This window comes from Mus musculus, chromosome 13, assembly GCF_000001635.26.
Source record: "Mus musculus strain C57BL/6J chromosome 13, GRCm38.p6 C57BL/6J".
NCBI lineage: Eukaryota > Metazoa > Chordata > Mammalia > Rodentia > Muridae > Mus > Mus musculus.
In genome coordinates, this window is record NC_000079.6 from 99,963,438 (window position 1) to 99,983,190 (window position 19,753).

General features: G+C 43.7%; 1 protein-coding gene across 1 annotated transcript in view; it reads right to left on the reverse strand.

Moving 5' to 3' along the window:
* Mccc2 (methylcrotonoyl-Coenzyme A carboxylase 2 (beta)) overlaps nucleotides 1–19,753 on the reverse strand; it is a 67,108-nt gene that overhangs the window by 14,906 nt on the left and 32,449 nt on the right. The window contains exons 7-11 of the mRNA NM_030026.2: nucleotides 12,972–13,085; nucleotides 8,342–8,406; nucleotides 4,397–4,496; nucleotides 4,204–4,299; nucleotides 371–443 (exon numbers count right to left, since the gene is read on the reverse strand). Coding sequence (NP_084302.1) covers nucleotides 371–443; nucleotides 4,204–4,299; nucleotides 4,397–4,496; nucleotides 8,342–8,406; nucleotides 12,972–13,085 — 448 coding nt within the window. The remainder of the gene's footprint in view (nucleotides 1–370; nucleotides 444–4,203; nucleotides 4,300–4,396; nucleotides 4,497–8,341; nucleotides 8,407–12,971; nucleotides 13,086–19,753) is intronic.

Below are 19,753 nucleotides of genomic sequence, written 5' to 3' on the forward strand. Positions count from 1 at the left end.
GTAACTTCTGTGTGACTCTGGATGACCTGGAGCTGAACAAGGAGACACGGCTGAAGTTCTGAAAAGAATTGCTACCCAGCGAACAAAAAGTGTTGCAAATACTCTCAGTCCCTGCCACGTCAAGGCCACAAGGTCACAGGTTAAGAGTCTACGCCATAGCATCAGGCCATCGTCATTTTAAGCTCTTTGGATCCAGGAAGTCATTCGGATACAAACCATCTTCACAAAGCAGTGACACCCGACAGCTGACTCACTCACTTATGCCTCTCCGGATAGCAAAGCTCCTGGTGTGAGCTTTGTGGCAAGTGATGACTTGTTTCCAAAGCAATCGAAAAAAACGTTTGGTGTTTTCAACTCTTCGCTTTTGTACCTGTAACTAGGGTGTCTCCATATAAGGCCTTGAACTCATTGAATCTGCTTCCATCCACGATTCTAGCAATGACCTAAGAGGAAAAATAACAATGCCCCTGAGAAATTACATCACACAAGCATGTCTGCAGTGCCTGAAGTTATTTAAAGGGAAGGCAATTCACAGCGATGTCATGTTCAATCTCGCGCTACACAGGAAAGCTCTTCAGAATTTCCCTTGACATGTGCACTGTCAGGGCCCACGCTGTGAGGTTTATGGTATGCATAAGCATATGTAGGCAAATACTCATACACATAAAAAAACAAATAAGCCTTAGGAAACAACAATTATCTACAGGGAGGCTGTGGGAAGACTGAACTCACTGAACAGCCTTCTGTGAAATTATACACTCCATAGAATTCTCGATGAACTGGAGCCAAACAAGGAGGCAAGGCTAAAGTCTTGAAATTAGCTGCATACAGGAACCGCAGCAGAGAATCTGGGGCTGGTGGCTAAGCCCAGTGCTCCAGGGGCCTGATCAGTGCCTTGGTAGGGCTTCAAAGAATCAATGAAAACCCAAAGCCCAGCTGAGGGTCTGGAGTGAGGAACACTGGATGGCTCTGCTTGTCACCCCATGTGCCAAGGTAAGTCACTTCTTAGAAAGCATTGTCATTTACTCCATGACAGTGGGAAGGTGAAGAAAGGGTTCTGACAGCTGGGGACAGGAGCCTGCCTGTAAATGATGCTGAGCTGAACAATGGCTCCAACTGCAGCTCTGCCACAGGGAAACTTATCACAAGATCCTTAAAGCCCTGGGGAGGCAGCTTGGTGGCAGAGTACTTGGTGAGCATGTGCGAAGCCCCGGGTTCCATCCCCAGCACTGCCTTCCTCCCCCAAACAGTCCATAAAGTTTTCTATGCCTATTGGTGACCTCACCCTCAATCGAGGATCACATTTATAATGTATTAACTAAGGCTGGAGAGATGGCTCAGTGGTTAAGAGCACCGACTGCTCTTCCAAAGGTCCTGAGTTCAAATCCCAGCAACCACATGGTGGCTCACAACCATCTGTAATGAGATCTGATGCCCTCTTCTGGTGTGTCTGAAGACAGCTACAGTGTACTTAGATATAATAATAATAATGAATAAATATTTTAAAAAAAATAAATAAAATGTATTAACTAAAGCACGTGGTCTCTGACTAAAAAGCGGCTATTATTACTGTTAAGCCTCAATAAATGTTCATTAAGTCCCAGTATGAGCCAGCTGAGAGACTGGCTACAAATATTGTTAACCTAAAAGGAGCAGAGATTTCTAGAGAGTTAAGCCTTGACTTTCTGTCACAGAAGTCTTTCAGTAGAGCGCCTGCTCAGCCCACTCAGCGCCTGACTCCAATCCTAGTACCAAGAGAGAAGCCTGTTACACAGGAAACCTGTCCCGTGTTGCTCTTGAACTCCTCTGAGATGGTGCATATGACTCCATGACGCTCGTGCTCCCTTAGCTGAGAAGTGAGAGACCTCAGAAAGTAAAAACTTACTTTAAATTGCTTTTTTAGTTATTTTCCTAAGTATGGGAGCAAACCAATTTTTTGGTCCTGTGGACCTCGTAAAGTGAACCTTTTGACAATCAACACATCCCAGAGTCATTTTTCCACGTGAAGGTGAAGCGCCCCAGGTCTGAGAAATCCGTATGAAACCATCTTGAACTGGCTTTCTAATCAGTACCATCCTTATACAGAAAGTATATCAATTACCTTCAGAAGAATGCAAACGTTGGGAACAGACAATAAAATAACATTTGAGCAGCAGAAGCCATTTGCTTGGAAAGGCTGGGTCACTACTGCCCCTGACTGAGAGGATCCGCCCCAGAGGCCAGGTTTTCCATTATCACAGCAGCTGCCCATGCTACAGAGGCCTCTCTGTAAGGCTTATTTATTGCAGAGAAGATGGAAACACCATAATAAATGACCAGCAAGAAGCAGCAAAGGCTAGATTTCGGTGAAAGCACAGTCAGAAGCATGCGGAGGCGGGGATGGGTGTCCGCTGGTTCTCGACCTCTGAAGCTCACAATCTGCACTCGGTAAATGCTGTCGGGAAAGTAAGTGAAGCTCTTCTAGGAGAGGATTCTCAGCCATCTCAGAAGATGATGAGCACCATGTTTTCCTGTCTGTGCTAACCTAAAAGTCAGGCTAAGAAATAATTCTAAACTTTGTAGCTGAGCCACGTGGCTAAAGTGGAATTTCTATAAACTCCAAGATTTCACAGTAGTAACAAAGTGTTGCTTAAATATCTGGAGACATCTCTCCAGGGTGACACCACTTAACCAATTCATACAAAAACAAAAAACAGAAAACAAACAGAAAAAACACGAAAAAGTCTGCCTACCATGTTGCCAGACACTATTTTGGGAACTGAGAGTTAGCCATAGAGAAATGGTTACTGAAGAGAATTTTAAGGATAAGAACTAATATATGTAATTTATACCAGAAAAAGTAGAATTTTAAAAAATTTATATACATGGGGGAAGGGGATTAAACATATGTGTATATATATGTGTGTGTGTGTGTATATATATACTTATACCAAAAATACATTATTATATATTAGAAATACATTAGTGTGTGTGTGTACAGCCATCCCTCATCCATGAGGACTTGTTCTATGTCCATATCCAAATCTCTAGATGCTGAAGTCACTTGCACAGAATGCATTAATACTTGCATATTATTTATATACATATTCCTTTAAATTTCTTTTTTTTTTTTTTTTGGTTTTTCGAGACATGGTTTCTCTGTGTAGCCCTGGCTGTCCTGGCACTCACTCTGTAGACCAAGCTGGCCTCGAACTCAGAAATCCGCCTGCCTCTGCCTCCCGAGTACAGGGATTAAAGGCATGTGCCACCACGCCCGGCTTTCCTTTAAATTTTGAATTATCTCTAGATTACTTACAAGTAACATAAGTGTTCCATATGAGCAGCTGCTATACTATGCTGTTTAGGGAATAATGACAAGGAAAAAAATCTGTCCATGGTCATTACAGAAAAATACTCTTTTCAAGGATTTCTGAGCTGAGGTTGGTGGAATCCATGTACACAGAATCCTCAGATATGGAGAGATAACTGTATATACAGATTAAGCCAAAAATATCAAAATATTAGCTGTTCTTTCTGAATGAGAGAACAAGCCATTTTATTTTATTTTCTGTGTTCTCTACCCACCGCACCCCCCCATAGCCAATACAAAATAGTCTTATAGTCAAGAGGAAAAGTAACTTAAGATACTAAAGCCTCCAGCAAAAAATCTCATTAAGATGATTTCCTAATTTAAAATGTATTCTGCCAGCTATAGAGAACTGAAGAAAATCAAAGCCTACACACTCTAAGCAAACACTGGAAACCGTCACTCTAGCTTCCAGAAGGCTATGTCACAATCTGTAACCATAGCAACACCTCCAGCTATAATTGTCTACTCTTTGCTAATGTCATAGTGATCTAAAAAGGTATGCTTTTCTCTTCTAACAACTTACTGACATTCTGTCTATTTGGCGAAATAAGAACACCGAGAGAAAGTAGTTGAAAATGGTGTGACTGCCCTCGGTCATTCTTGCTGCCCACAATAGCACGAGTTGCACCCGTGAACAAACCAAGCTGCCTCGTGGTACACTGAAAACTTCCCAATCGCTGAGAGCCTTTCCTCATTCGCTGCTTACTGTAGACCAGCAACACCAGGTGCACCAGTCAGGACAGCTCTCCTGGATGTCACCACTCCTTACTAAGACCCACAGTTGTCCCTTTGCCTGAACAGAAACTTGAGGGGTGGCAGCTCGACTCATGGCTTGGGTCCCACCTCCCACATACCTCTCGGACATCAAAGCTCCTCTTCAGGTTTGCACCAACTATTCCATAGAGCTCATCTGCAGGGAACAAGGGCTCCTCAGAAGGCTCAATGGTAACCTATGGGAATTTAGGACAAATGCACTACGTTTAAGGTCAGGATTCAGGACGGGACACAGTGTCCACAGGAAAAGGAAAGACAAAGGTTCCTACTCACATCCATTTTCTTCTGATAATTGAGACTCCTCACAACCTTCCTTGTTAAGTGGAGGGCGTGGTGGTCGTCCAAAGCATAGTGGTCAGTGACCCCAGACTTTCTGCAGAGTAAAACACACTCTAATCAGAACGTGGAAAAGGAGGGTAATTAAATATCACAAGTCCCAGATACTCTCCCTGACCCGAGAATGATGACACCTTTGCTTCCTTAATAGATGCCATCTTACTTTATTTTCATAATGTCCCTGGCAAAAGAGCATCATCCTTACAAAGAGCATCATCCTTACAAAGAGCATCATCCTTACAAACCCTCATCTTATAAAGAGAGGAACGCCAGAGGCACAGAGACTAGGACCAGCAGCTGTTGCATCAGAGCTCACGTTTTGGATTTCTCACCCTGACCTGAAGGCTACAGGGCTTGCTCATAGGACTTCTATCAAGGCTCATCCTGTATACCTTAAACAGAATTATGTGTGATGCCCAACCACACCCAGCATGTGTTCACAGAGTAGTTACACGACACAGCAGCAGCTGAGGCTTTGGTGCAGACACCGACAGTGCTCCCTCCTCCCTTAGACTGATGAGCTCATCAGTCTTCCTACCAGGTCATAAGTGAGGGTCATTCTCACTTGTAAACAAAAAGGCTCCAATACACTGACCCTTAGACAACAGATAAAAATGGGAACAGAAGCCGGGCGGTGGTGGCGCACGCCTTTAATCCCAGCACTTGGGAGGCAGAGGCAAGCGGATTTCTGAGTTCCAGGACAGCCTGGTCAACAGAGTGAGTTCCAGGACAGCCAGGACTATACAGAGAAACCCTGTTTTGAAAAACCAAAAAAAAAAAAAAAAAAAAAAAAAGGGGGGGGGGGCAGATGCCGTGGCTCTGTGGTGAAAGCCCTGGGAGCTCTCAGTCATTCAAATGTAGTACATGAGGTGTAAGCTCGCTCTGGGGGTCAGTCTGGCCCAAGCAGTGGCTTGCTATCTCTGATACAAGTTTACAAGGGCTTGCTCGCTCTCAGCTGATTCTCCAGCACCATGTCTGCCTGTGCATTCCCCACCATGACAATAATGGATTAAACCTTCAAAACTGTAAGGCAGCCCCAATGAAATGTCTTCCTTTATGAGTTGCTGTGGCCATGTCTCTTCACTGCAACAAAACTCAAACTAAGACAGTATGGGTAAAGGGTTACAAACAGGTTTGATATCTTGTCTAGGGAATCTGTCCAACATTTGAAAGTCGTTCTAGTGTTCTAAACAAGAGCAGAGACCACATTTACTCCTCCCGAGCACACACGGCAGCCCCTCCAGCTCCTAAAAAGAATTGACAGCTCAAATTAGCTCTAAATGCTTCACACATAACGGCAGCTGTAGCCGCGGACTCCTAGTTGCACTGTGATTCAGTAGAAATGGAAGCAGAAAGAAGATTCTAATTTAACACTGAATTCAATGCTTTCTTACGAAAACTGCCTAAAACTTGCCATAACAGGAAAGAAAAATTTTGGATGAGACACTATGTAAATCTTTGTTTAAAATTAACTCTTAATGATGACTAAGCAGGTATAAACATATATTAAAAAGACAGAGAACCCAACGAATTTCTGACTCATTTTGTGTTTCTGTTTCAACTGAAACAGGCAATCTTCCTTACCTGAGTGCAGGGACTATGGCTGTACCCAGCTGTAACATTGTGTGTTCGGTTTTGTGGATTTTACTTATTATTATTATTATTATTATTATTATTATTATTATTATTTGTGTGTGTGTGTGTATGTGTAGTGTGTTTGTATGTGTATGGTGTTTGTGTGATGTGTGTTTGTGTAGTATATGTGTGTGTGTATGGTATATGTGTATGTGGTGTGTGTGTGTGTGTGTGTGTGTTGTGTGTGTGGTATAATGTGTTTGTGTGTGTGTTATGGTGTGTATACAACAACACGTGTGTGTGTGTTATGGTGTGCATACAACAACACGTGTGTGTGTGTTATGGTGTGCATACAACAACACTCATACCAAGGCCCATAAGCCCAGGTCAGAGAAGAACTTCCAAGAGTTAGCTCTCTCTCTTCCAGGCTCCAGGTCTAGAACTGTGTTTGTCCAGCTTTCCAGACAAGCTCTTCAACCCTATTTTTTCAAAAAGCTGTCACCACCTTCCCATTTCCTCATGACGGTCAACAGATCATCACGGACTACAGGAAGTAATGCTAACAGAGTATTTGATGAGCACTAACGAGGAGGCTTCTATTCCAATCTTCGCCTTACAGAGCAGCAAATGGGCCTCAAAGAAGTTAATCACCTCCGCTAAGTCACAAGGGCAATCAGGGTGACAAATGGAAGCTAAATTCCAGAGTCCCTACGCTGATTAAGACAGACAGACTACTTACAGCATCACCCTTTTAAAACTGCTAAGATGTAAGATAATAATAATAATGTTCCCCAAATACTACCTTCCTCTTTTTCTCCTGATTGAATCAGTCAGCTGGCTGGTGGTGGCGCACGCCTTTGATCGCAGCACTCAGGAAGGAGAGGCAGGTGGATTTCTGAGCTCAAGGCCAGCCTGGTTGACAGAAAAAAAAAGAGAGAGAAGAGAAGAGAAGAGAAGAGAAGAGGGAGGAGAGGGGAGGAGAAGGGAGGAGAGGGGAGGAGAGGGGAGGAGAGAAGAGAAGAGAAGGAAGAGAAAAGAAAAGAAAAGCAGAAACCCAAAACAGCAAAATGTAAGTCCACTACAACAAACAACCCAACACGTGCTGAATGAGAGGAGTGAGGAAAAGGCCGAGATGGAGGTCCCTTAAGCTAGTCAAAAGTCATGGCCCTTGTAGGGAAGAATCCATCCCTTCTCCGTCCATAGTCACAGGGCTCCTTGGGGTTCTGATGACACAGAACAGAGGACTTCTCGTACCTGACGTATAGCCAGGCCTACCTGCCCTTTAGGACACCATGCTGAGTCCTGTACGCTTTCAGGGTAAGGTGAACTGTCCAGTCTGAATTAAGTGCCACCTCTTAACTAGGCAGAGGTTTCCTAACAAGATCAATGTCTGCCCAATGTCTGCAAAGCAATCTCTCCAACACCCCTAACTTCACAGGGCCACAGAAATGTCTGACCCCTGCTCCAGCTCCACATCTGCTCCCCGCCCCACACCATCGTCTCCAATGGGGTGGGGGTGGGGTGTGAAGTCATTTCCTGCCATTTTCTTTATCATCTTCTCCTGTATCCTTCCTCTATCAAGTCCCTCAAATCCACCTGGATGACAAGATCATGGCTGATAGATACCAAGCATTCGAGTGAGAATGAGAAGAGAATAAGTCAGTGAGAAGCTGCCCCTCAGGCCTCAGGGAAAGCTGAGGTGCTGTGCTTGCCTTGACAACATGTGCACTACAATCGGAAGGCTATAGAGAGGATTAGCTCAGCCCCTGTGCTGACACTGGCTCAGAGGATAAGGGCGCTTTCTCAGTTCCCAGACCCCACATGGTGGCGGTGGTGGTGGGGACTTGACTTTTACATGCTATGCTCTGACCTCCACATGTCATCACAGCATATGCACACTCACATACGTGAGTGCATTCACGTTTGCCTGTTCACAAACACACACTAAGGGTTGTTCATTTGTTTGTTCTTTTTTTTGGTTTTTCAAGACAGGGTTTCTCTGTATAGCCCTGACTATCCTGGAACTCACTTTGTAGACCAGGCTGGCTTCGAACTCAGAAATCCGCCTGCCTCTGCCTCCAGAGTGCAGGGATTAAAGATGTGCGCCACCACGCCCTTGCTCTTAAGCAGCTAACACTCTCACTTGAGACAAAGTTCCACAATCCAAAGAACTGAACCCAGAGCAACCTTCTGGAAACAAACTATGGTGTGACCTGGCAAGATAAGCAGAGGGGAAACAATGGAAAACTTCCTTTAAACAAACACAATGGCCATGGATTCTAAAAGGAAGCAGTGTTCCTGCTTTACCTGCAATGCAGGTCGGCACCTCCGAGATCCTCAGCGGACACCTCTTCACCTGTAGCTGCCTTCACCTACAAGGATAAAAGCCACGGTGAGCCTGGCTCTCGGATAACACTAACAAGCACATTGCTTAAGCTGACCACACCTACATTCTTCCTTCCACAAAGCTGAAGTTCACTGTGCTTTCCCATGCCGCCTCCAGGCAAAGCGAGAGATTATTATCCCCAGTTTACAGAAGGGAAACCTAAACCCAGACTCACTGAGAGCTGCCCACAACTCCTGTACAAATGATGGAGTCTTGGGACTCACCCTTCTCTTCATGATGCTGCCCAGGACACCTTAAACTCTTTGTGTACCGCCATCTCTTACTGTCTGGGATCCCTTTTTTCTTTCACCTACCTGGAGAGCTCCCTCTTGGCCTGCAGGAGTCCTCATGGTGGTGACACCCTATGGTATTAACCATGTAATGCTGGGCAAACTGAGGGTCCGAGAAGAGAATCTAATCTCACTTACACATCTGCATGCTATCTTCTGGTCTGTGTTTCAGTACTCTATGTATTTCTCTCATCAGCTCTACACTGTGGGGTCCTCAGGAGATTCATTCATCTTCAAATACTCAATAACCAGGGCTATAAAATCCAGTTATTTTATCTTTTAAAGTGGGAAAAAAAGATTACCTACATAAGTTACCCAAATCTAAGATCTGACAGGATGGAGCCAAGAAAAGGAAGAAAATCAAGCAATAAATCAAGAATGACTTAAGAAACTAAGAACTATAAGAAACCACAACATGAAAATGAAAGGAGAAGTCATTTAGAGCCAAATGCCAACTTCATCTTGTAGAAGCTGTTTGTTGATTCCTACTTATTGGGCTGACTAATCTGTTTCTTGAGATAAAAATAAAAAGATTTTATTAAAATAACAAGAATTAACCTAAGCTACAGCCCAGGGAAGCTATTCTTCACTGTATCAAAGGCTCTCTTTTTAAATAAAATATCTTTCCACAGAGAGAGGCAATTAAATTTTTCACCTCCAATTATCCCACCCTCAGAAGTTAATTACTGGTTCTCTTTCCCAAAAAAAAAAAAAAAAAAATCAGTGCAAAATGGCTTTCAGTCCAGATAATAACTAATTATAAGAGGTGTCTGAATATTTAAAGTCATAAAAAGAAATAAACAACAGATATACTATATTTATTCTCAGGAATCTGACTAATTTCCAGTGGGGAAAAATAGGCTTGTCATCAGTTCGTATTTGTTAAACGCCCACCACACGCTTGGTGCTGTGAAAGGTTCAGTGACACAAGTCAGGAACAATAAGAGGGTTCATTCTAGTAACAGCGAGTTGGGAAGGTAAAGGGGCCAGGAGAACAGAGTTCTTCCTCACCCTCTTCTTCTTAGTCATCTGCTTCAACCACACTAAGCTGCTTCAACTAACAGGACCTGAACTCCACCCTTCAAAGCCGCTCCCCAGATGCCTACAAACAAGGGTCAGGATACGGAATTCTCAGTGCCTGGCCCTTCAGATTCTTCCTCCCCTAAACATTCGTTTCTCCTGGACCACTGACAGAAGTTCCGATCGAGCGATCGATCGGGAGAACTCCAGGCCACTAAGTGACGGTGAATCTGAATCCGTGGGTAGAGCTCAGTGAACCCTTCTGAAACCCTGGATGCTGCAGCACCAGCACTGCAGGCCATAATTCCTCCCAACAGAAGTTTTCAAACATTGACGCACCTTTCCTGGTAAAGATGTGTGCCCTTCCTAATGCAAAGGTAACCGTGTGAGTACACTTTCCTCTCATGAGCTATTACAAACAGCATGGGGATATGATAACAGATAAGAAAGTTAACATTCAAAATAACATTGGAGTTATTACTACAGTTAAAGTAGCAGCTCCTTCTGGTCTACCTTATCTTCTTAGGAGAATCACTTGGGAGAACACTTACTTTGCATGAAAATGGGTTTCTACAAGTAACCAGCATGCCTTGGGGCCCACCATTGTAAAGCATACATTTCAAAGGCTTTTTTTTTTTTTTTTATAATAATGAGATTGTGCAGTCATCACTACTACCTAATTCCAGAACATTCCATGACTCTCAGAAGAAACTCCATTCAGCATTGGCTATTCCCCCTTCCTCCCTCCCCCTAGACCCTGGTAACCACTATTCTACTTTCTATTCCATGAATTTGGCACCCTTAAATATTTATGAAAGTGACATCACAGTTTTGTGTGTGTCTCACATATTTCCCATCCATGCAGTGAAGACCTATGTCTGAATAATGTTTTAGCACATGTATGTTATGGTTGTATAATTCCTTGGACTTTCTAGTAACTATTAGATTTGGGGGGGGGGGTTTCTGTACACGAGATATTCTGTAGCAAGGCACATGATTTCCTGCTTTGAGATCCAGGACCATAGGATGACCTTAGCATGTAAACAAGTGCATTGCTGAGAACCTTTACTATGGAGTCAGCCAAAGGGAAGTGAAGACCAGTGAGCTATGCATAGCCCTGTACTTAGGACTACAGTTTAACTCTATGTGGCTACCCTACTGAAATATCTGTGTATGTATGTGTGTGTGTGTGTGTGTGTGTGTGTGTGTGTGTGTGTGTGTGATGAATACTGACACATGCTCAGTACATGCTCTAACACCAAGCTATACCCCAGCTTGATCTGAATTGCTAGCTGTTTTTGTCAATATTTTGGCACCTATCCATTGCACAGCAATAGTATTTGTTAGTGTATAGCATTAGCAAGTTAGTGATAGTATTCGCAAGCGTGTCCTATTCTTTAATCCTATTTACTCCTCACTACCCTCTCCTGACTCTTTCCTTCTTCCTGTTAATTCTCTTCCTCTTCTCAAATACCCTATTGTCTGCCTCCTAGCTTTCATGTCATATATGATGCGGGTGCTCGGGAACTGAGTTCAGGTTTCCAGGCTTACAAAGCAAGCTCTTTATCCACTGGGCCATCTCCCCCGCCCTGCTGAATAAAACTCTACGACTACGACTACTTCTACTTCTACTACTACTACTACAACAACAACAACAACAACTACTACTACTACTACTACTACTACTACTACTACTACTACTACTACACACACACACACACACACACACACACTCACTCACTCACATTTTCTTTACCCATTTTTCTGTAGATGGACATCTAGGCTGATTCCATAACTTATCTATTGTGAATACTGCTGTAACAGACATGCTCTCTCAGTAGGTATTCCGTAGCATGCTTATTTAGATTCCTCTAACTACATTCTTAGCAGCAGTACAGTTGGATCACTCTGAGTTAGGGTCTATCGAGTCCATATAGACCTCAGACTCAACACCCTCGTCTTCTGCCTCCCCAGTGTTAGAACTGCTAGAGCATTATCACCATACCTGGCTGAATTCCTAATCTCTGAAATGTTCTATCTTTGAATATAAGCTTTTAAAATGATATCTAAGGAAACCATGGAACACATCCTTAGTGCTTTGGCACCTCGGTCATTTCCTGGTCTGTCTCCTACAGCCTCCTAGTCTTCCCCAACGTGTGTATGACCCAGCTTTTTCCTAGTACCTCCTACTAGCCCTACCTAGCAACTCTTATTACACACTGCTAGCACAGGGAGGGTTTCCAGGCAGGGTGGAACAAAGAAAGGCTGGCCCCGTCTTGGGGTGGCATTGTGAGGCATGCACCCCAGCTGAGGATACAGAAGCAGGGGCTGGAAACTAGCCTTCTGTCCTTCCAGATCTGGGTGCCAAGCACACCCTGGCATTAGAAGACATGTGCGTCGGAATTCTATGTTTGCTATGGGGCCATTGCATCTGGCTTGGTTTTACTTCTTGTTTGTTTGTTTGTTTGTTTTGTTTTTATTTAAAAAAACAAACTTTTAAAGAGGGGGATATTGAGACCAGGTCTCATGTAGCCCAGGCTGGCCTTGCTCTGTAGCTGAGAATGACCCTGACCTTCTGCCCCTCCTACCTCTTCTTTCTAAATACTAGGAGTAAAGTTGTGTGTCATGACATCCAGCTTAAAACACCTTCTAGAATGAGCCAGGCATGCACTAGTTTCAAACAAACGAAAATATTTCTCACACCACATTTCTTCCACTCTATATTATCTTCGCCAGAATTTCATTATGTATGTGAAGGCACACAAATGTGTATTTCTGAACATTTTACCCAAAAGTTGTTCACTATATATAACCCAGAGTAGTCAAATCCTTAAGAGTCAAAAAAGAGAATGGCGAGACCAGATATGGCACATGTTAAACCAAGCAGAAACAGACTGATCTCTGTGAGTTCAAGGCCCACCTGGTCTACAAAGTGGTTCTAGGCTAGCCAGGGTTACACATTGTGTTCCTATCTCAAAGAGAAAGGGGGAGGAACATTAGGGAACATTTAATGGATTTGTGTTGCAGAAAAAAAACACCTTCTAGAGCTAGATATGGCAACAGCTGCATGATAATGCAGATATGCTTAACTCGACTGAAGCAAATAATTACGATTTACTACACAGTAAATTTATGTGATGCACTATACTTACCATATTTCTAAAGCATAGAATAGTTTACGTGTTGTATGTTTAACTTCAATAAATCAATAATCAGTCAACCAAGAGTCTTACATTCTTACCAAGGGTGGTCCAGCCAAGAAGATGGTACCCTGCTTCTGTACAATGATGTTTTCATCAGCCATTGCAGGCACATACGCACCTCCTGCCGTACAGGAGCCCATGACCACAGCTATCTACAAGGGAGACACAGACAAGCCATGAGATGAGACTCTAACAGTATAGCGTGGCATTGGCACAACATCCCTATAGACACTGCAGTGTCTAGGTGCTACTAATAGCTGATCCCTGGACTTCATTTTAGAAGTGGAGCCCTGAGATGGTTCTTATTATAGCCTAGGTTAACCTGGAACTCACAGTCCTCTCCTCTTCTGAACACTGAGACTCCAGGCACACATCACTCACCCCAACCCCCAACTACGATAATATCTTTTTTGCTGTGGCTTTAATTTATGTGTGTATGTGTGTCTGTCTCGTGTGTGTGTCTGTCTCTGTGTGTGTCTCTGTGGATGTGTGTGTGTGTGTGTATGTATGTATGTATGTACGTGTATATGTATGTGTGTATCCAAAGTATGAGTGCAGGTACCAGTAGAGACCAGATGAGGGCATCTGATTTCATCTCCTGGAGCAGGAGTTACAAGTTTGTAAGCACCCTGGTGTGGGTACTAGGAACTGAACTGGGTCCTCTGGAAGAGCAGTAAGAACTATTATTAACTACTGAGCTTTCTCTCCAGCTTCCCAGAATAGTATCTAGACCTCATGTACAAACTCATCTTAAGAGCTTATGTCACACTCTTACAAAACTTACACACGACAAGCCTATCTGGCAGAGAACACTGGCCTGATAAACTACTAGTCTGAGCAGCTAATGGAGAAAAGAAAACGATCACACATCCGTGTCAATAAAACTGCCTCAGAGGGGAACTAAGAACAGTGTACCTAAATAATCACTGAGCTCATGGGAACGTTGAATAATGTTTTGAATGAATATTATTCCTATTTTGTGTTAGCACAAATATGGTATTTTTAAAATATAAAATTAATATTAACATTTATATTTTAAAAGTCCACTCAAATGGCTTGAGGAGATAGCTCGGTTGGCAAAGTGACTCCAATATCCATGTAAATAAGTTAGGCATGGTATCCCAGAATCCCAGTGCAGGGGAGGCAGAGAAGTTGAATCTCTGTCCTTCACTGTTCTGATGGCCAAGTCAAATCGGTGAATTCAGGGAAAGTGAAAGACCGTGCCTCAAATAAATGAATGAATGAATGAATGAATGAATGATTTTAAAAAAAGGATTAGGGAGATGGTCCCCTGCATGAAAGTGTTTTCTGCTCAACCTGAGCAGGAATTGTCCAAATTCCCAGCACCCGTGGAAAAAGCCAGGCATAGCTATGGATGCCCATAAGCCCAGCACAGAAGAGTGGGTCTCAAAAACATGCTGGGCAGATAGCCTAGCTGAAGTGGTGAGTTTGTGAACTTCCCACAATCTCAGTAAGAGATTCTGTCTTGAGGCAGTAAGTAAAGGAAGTAGCAGAAAATGACCTCATGTCCTGTCCTACCCTCTTCATGTGCAAGCCTGAACTCCGACAGACACACATACGTCTCCCACAAGTCAATAAGTAAGTAAATTAGGTGGAGCATGACTCAGTATTGACCTCAGGCCTCCACACACACAAGCACACATGTGCACCTGAGTGAGCACACCCCCACATATAACACATAAGCATGTGTGCAGACACAAACACACAGCTACTCAGAAGACAATGTTGGGCTGGCAAGATGGCTCAATGGGTAAAGGCACTTGCCACCAAGCCTGAGGACCCGAGTTCAATTCCTAGAACCCATGGTGGAAGGGGAGAACCAACTCCCAAATGTTGCCTACGGGGTCTGGGTCAGTGGTTAGAAACACTTGCTGTTCTTGCAGAGGACCAGATTTGGTTCCCAGAACCCACAAGGCAACTCACGACTGTCTAAGTCCAGTTCCCGGGGAACCAACAACCTCTTCTGACCTCCATGGACTCTAGGCATGCAAATGCTACACACACCTACATGCAGGTCAAACACTCACACACATACAATTCTAAAATATATTTTGTCATCTTCCACATGCATAACAGTGGCATGCATATGTGTGAGCCCTTGCGCACGCGCGCGCGCACACACATACACACACACACACGCACAAATAAGATACACTAATAATAAATACAGTTTTTTAAGGAATTAAAGAAGAAAATGAATCGTTGAAGCAGGATGATGCATTCAAGGAGTTAACAATAATGTTTATTCTCAGTGTTCAAAAGCTTTCCATTTTAGAAAAAGCTTAAGAAAGATCCTTGCTCAGAGATTAGTATGACACAAAGAATAATACATAAGGGTTTGGCTAAATACCCCTCAACAGGAATAAAAATATCACCAAAGAAAAATAAGTATAGAATGGATTTTTTTAAAAAAGCATCACTTGAAAACAGTTTTTGTTTCTAATCCCAATATTCTTTCTATCAACTTGCCTTAAATTCACGTAAGAATCTGCTTTGATAAACAGCACGCCACACGAATATTAGCTCAAAAGAAGTGTACTGTGAGTTAGTAAATTTCCAACTACACAGCCATTACACAAAGACTCTTTCCTTAACTACACGTTTTGGGTTTGCTATTAAACTGTCAACATTTAGTTGTTAACATCATACAGCAGTGGCTTTCTCTTATCAAAAACCCAGAACTGTGCTTTCAAGACACCGACAGCTATAAAAATTCCTCCCATGCATCCAAGGCAGCAACACTCGTAGCCAAGTTTACAGTAGCAGACAGACATCAGCAGCCCACCATGTCTTAGGAATCAGCGAATTGTGGATGAATTGTTTATATCTAAATATGTTCCTTTAAAGTGAGGCAAAATAACAAAATAGAATGCCAACGCGATAAATCTGTGTGGTGTGCCTGAGTGTTTTAACTACCTCTGCACTTTATGAATATCTGAAGTATTCTGAGCCTTTTGCAACCCTCTAAGGTAGTGATTCTCAACCTGTGGGTTGCAATCCCTTCAGGGTGGAATGACCCTTTCTCAGGGGTCTCAGGGGTCACCCAAGACTATCAGAAAACACAGATATTTACATTAGCAAAATTACAGTAATGAAGTAGCAACAGAAATATGGTTGGAGGTCACCATAACAGGAGAAACTGTATTAAAGAGTCACACGCAGTGTTTCAGAAAGCTGAGAGTCACCAGGCTAAGGGGACAAAGGGCAGTTTTACCTCTGTACCCTGGACCTCCACAATACTGGGCTCAGCTCAAACTATCTCAGTGATCCAGAAGGAAAAGGCTCAAGGGACTTAGAGTAGAGGCACAGTGATGTAAGATTCTAAAAGAGAACAGTTTTCAAAAATGAGACCTAAAAAAAATCCGACAGGCAGAGCAGAGTTCCAGGAAAACTGTTAGAGAGCAAAGAAGAGGAAAGAATAGCAGCTGTCAGCGAGTACCAGAGAGAGGATGAGGGTGGGGAAGGAGGTGGGGAAGGGAGGGTTGGACGAGGCAGTGGGGGAGTGGCAGGGGGGGAAGGTGGATAGGGGTGGGGAGGAGAAAGGAGGGGGGAGACAGGAGGGAGGAATGGGGGGAGATAAGGGGGAGGGAGAGGGCAGGGGGAGACAGGAGGGAGAGAAGGCGGGGTGGGGGGAGGAGAAAGAGGTAGGGGGAGACAAGAGGTGGGGATGGGGGAGTGGGTCGATGGGGTGGGGGCAAGGGGAGACAGGAGGGGGAAAATAGGAGGGGGGGGCTGGTGGAGATGGGAGGTGGGGGGGAGGGGAGTAGACAGGAGGGATTACTCTGAATGCCATCATACATAACATCTCCTATAGAATGAGTGTTTGTGTCCCTTCCCAACTTCACATTAAACCTCTAATCCCTGGTATAATTTGGAGGTAAACCCTCAGGGAGGCAACTGAGGTTAGATGGTCACAAGGGTGGAGCCATGACATCATCAAGGTCCTTGTGAATAGAGACACAAAAGTCTCTGTCCCTCCAGAGGACAAAACCAGAGGGAGGCCCTTTCCCAAGTCCTGAACCAAGACACACTGGTACTCCAGAGCTGTGAGGAAGACATGTTCACACTACCTGACCTACACTAATACTAATGACAGCACCTTTGTGGAAGAGGAGATGAGAGGGACTGAACTGAAGAGATGAACTGCCAAGACAGCAGGCGTCTGTCTCACAGTTAAAGGACCAAGTATCAGCTTCTGACTTTAGGGACTTCTGTCATGTTGCTAGGGGCAGACATCTCAGATGCATGTTCTCCACAGTTCCTCTGCAACCAAGCAAACTAACAACGCACACTTCTGACACCAAAGGGCAGGTGAGTGGGGCAAACTTCAGGATTGGTCCCCAGTATACCTTGCTCTGAGTGTTCCCATCAGTGTGGTCCCTGTGAATACAGCAGACTGAAACCACTCCTTGTTACCCTTCTCTTGCAGCCTCTCTCTTCCCTTCTCCCTTTCTTGCTTTGATGACACCAAGCAGAAAGCTGTGAAGTATTCTGGGAATGACAAGAGACCAAGGACAGCCCTCCAGCCAATAGCCAAGATGAACTGAGGGAGGCCTGGGAAGAATCAATTCAGTCAACAACCACGTGAGTGAGCTAGGAACTGAGCCCTTCCATCATACGCTCCAGTGACTGTATCTTGTGAGACCCCGAGCTAGGCTTAAACTCCCATCCACAGGAACTAGATAATGAACATGCATTGTTCTATAGTGCCAAGGTTAGAATAGTGCGTCCTAGAGCAGCAATAGATAAACAATTTACCTTGGTCAAGGCATGCGGCTCTGAGGGAGAGTGACTTGTCTACTATGAAAGAGGCCCTAGTTTCAAATCCCCAACACTGAAAAAAAAAAAAAAAAAAAAAAACCCTGTCTCAAGCTAATATAATGGAGGCAGAACCAACTATACTAGTGTAGGTGAGTGTTGACTAACAGCATGGATAAGTTCTGAGAAATGCAAAGCCAGGCATTTTCATCACAGGGCAAACATCAAGGAATAGAATTCCGAACAGACAGCGAAGCCTGTAGGTGATATAACCTCAGGACCACCTTCATCTGTGAAGCCCACCATTGATCAAAACATCAGGATGGAGCGAATGACCAGATCTTTCTATTTTCACTCTTTCATAGACTCTTATCTGTAAACTCTTCATCTTCAGTAGGCATGAAAGACTGGGGCCAAGTAGAATTCTGTACCATCCCACAGAGTGGTACAGCCATCATATTAAATGAAGGAGTGCAGATACAACGTTACACAAAATGTTCACAACAGAAAAACCCATAGAGGCAAAGAAACACTGTGGCTGGAGGACTGGGCAGAAACAGAATCAGGGCCAATGGGAAGATAAAAATATAATAAGCTCGATTCAACTCAGCAATACCCAAAATATAACTAGATTTTCACAGTTAATAGATGAGTTGCATGGCACTCTCTCAACACTCACATAATTTTAAAAGCACGGGCGTGGGAGGGATGTCAGACACCTGCTTCTGGCCTCCAAGAGCAATAGGCACTCACGTGGTACACAGACGTACTCAGGCAAGCTACTCATATACATAAAATAAATAATTAAGTAAATATATAAAATCTTTAAAGGCATAAAAACATTTTTTAATAAGCACAAAAAATGTCCACAAGAGCTATAGTTACTGTACCCCGAGGAACAAAAATTCTCAAATGTTTCAACAATAACAAAGAAAGCCTTTCTAGTCATAAGTATTTTTAATTTATTTTTAAAAGATGTTTATTTATTGAGATACAATCTTACTATGTAGCTTTGGCCGGATTCCAATTCAATACCTCTTAATCAAAACTTATTTTTAATTATGTTGTATATGCGTGCCTGTGGGAGTTTTGTGTGCACCCTATACTTGCAAAAGCATATGGAGACCAGAAAGGGAGATTAGGTCTCCTAGAACAGGAGTTATGGGTGGTTATCTACTGATGGCTTACCCATCTTCCCAACCCCTTAATCACAAGTATTAAAATAAGTACAATTTTAATGCTATGCAAGCAGATGCTGATAATGGCATAAAAGGAACACAGCACAGATAAGTCACCAACTAAACCAGTAGGCATCCCGCAGTCTCATCTCATCGCTTGATTCTAAGTTGCTCATCACTCACAACAGGGGACAAGAGGACGGGTACAGAAGCATCCTGCCACTCCATCTTCTGCTCACAGGATGCAGGGATCTCAGAGTCCAGCAGCACCACTCACAGCCCAAAGTATGTCCCTGTGCATGTCCTATGCAAGGCCACTCTGGGGTCCAAAGTATCTGGAACTGCCGAGAAAAATCTGCTCCACTCTCCACTAAGAACTAAAATGTCATAAAACGCATGGCTGCACTATGACGTGTGGACTCAGCTTGGTTTGGAGGCACAACATCAGTATCGTGCTAAAGGGATAGCAGGGGGACTCTCATCAAGACAAAGATGAACTCCCAGAACTCAGAGAGGCGACAATCCCTCATCACCAGAGAGAGTGCCTGCTACACAACAAAGATATAAGAGAGAAAGAAGCCCAGCATGACTCTATGACTTAAACTATCAGCAAGGAAGTAAAAGGCAGACATGGATGCCACTAACCCACAGAAATAATTCTTGTTGTCACTTCCACAAGTATGGTGCCTGAGAAACAGAAATAAGTTGCTGCAAGCCACAGGCAATCACACAAGACAAATCCAAGACCCTCCACGTTTTCCATTAGCAAACAAACAGAGACTGGGTCTCATTGTAACAAAACGAACGACACAATGTAGTAGCCCAGCAGGCAGCTCAGTGAAAAGGATTTGCCAGGGAGTCAA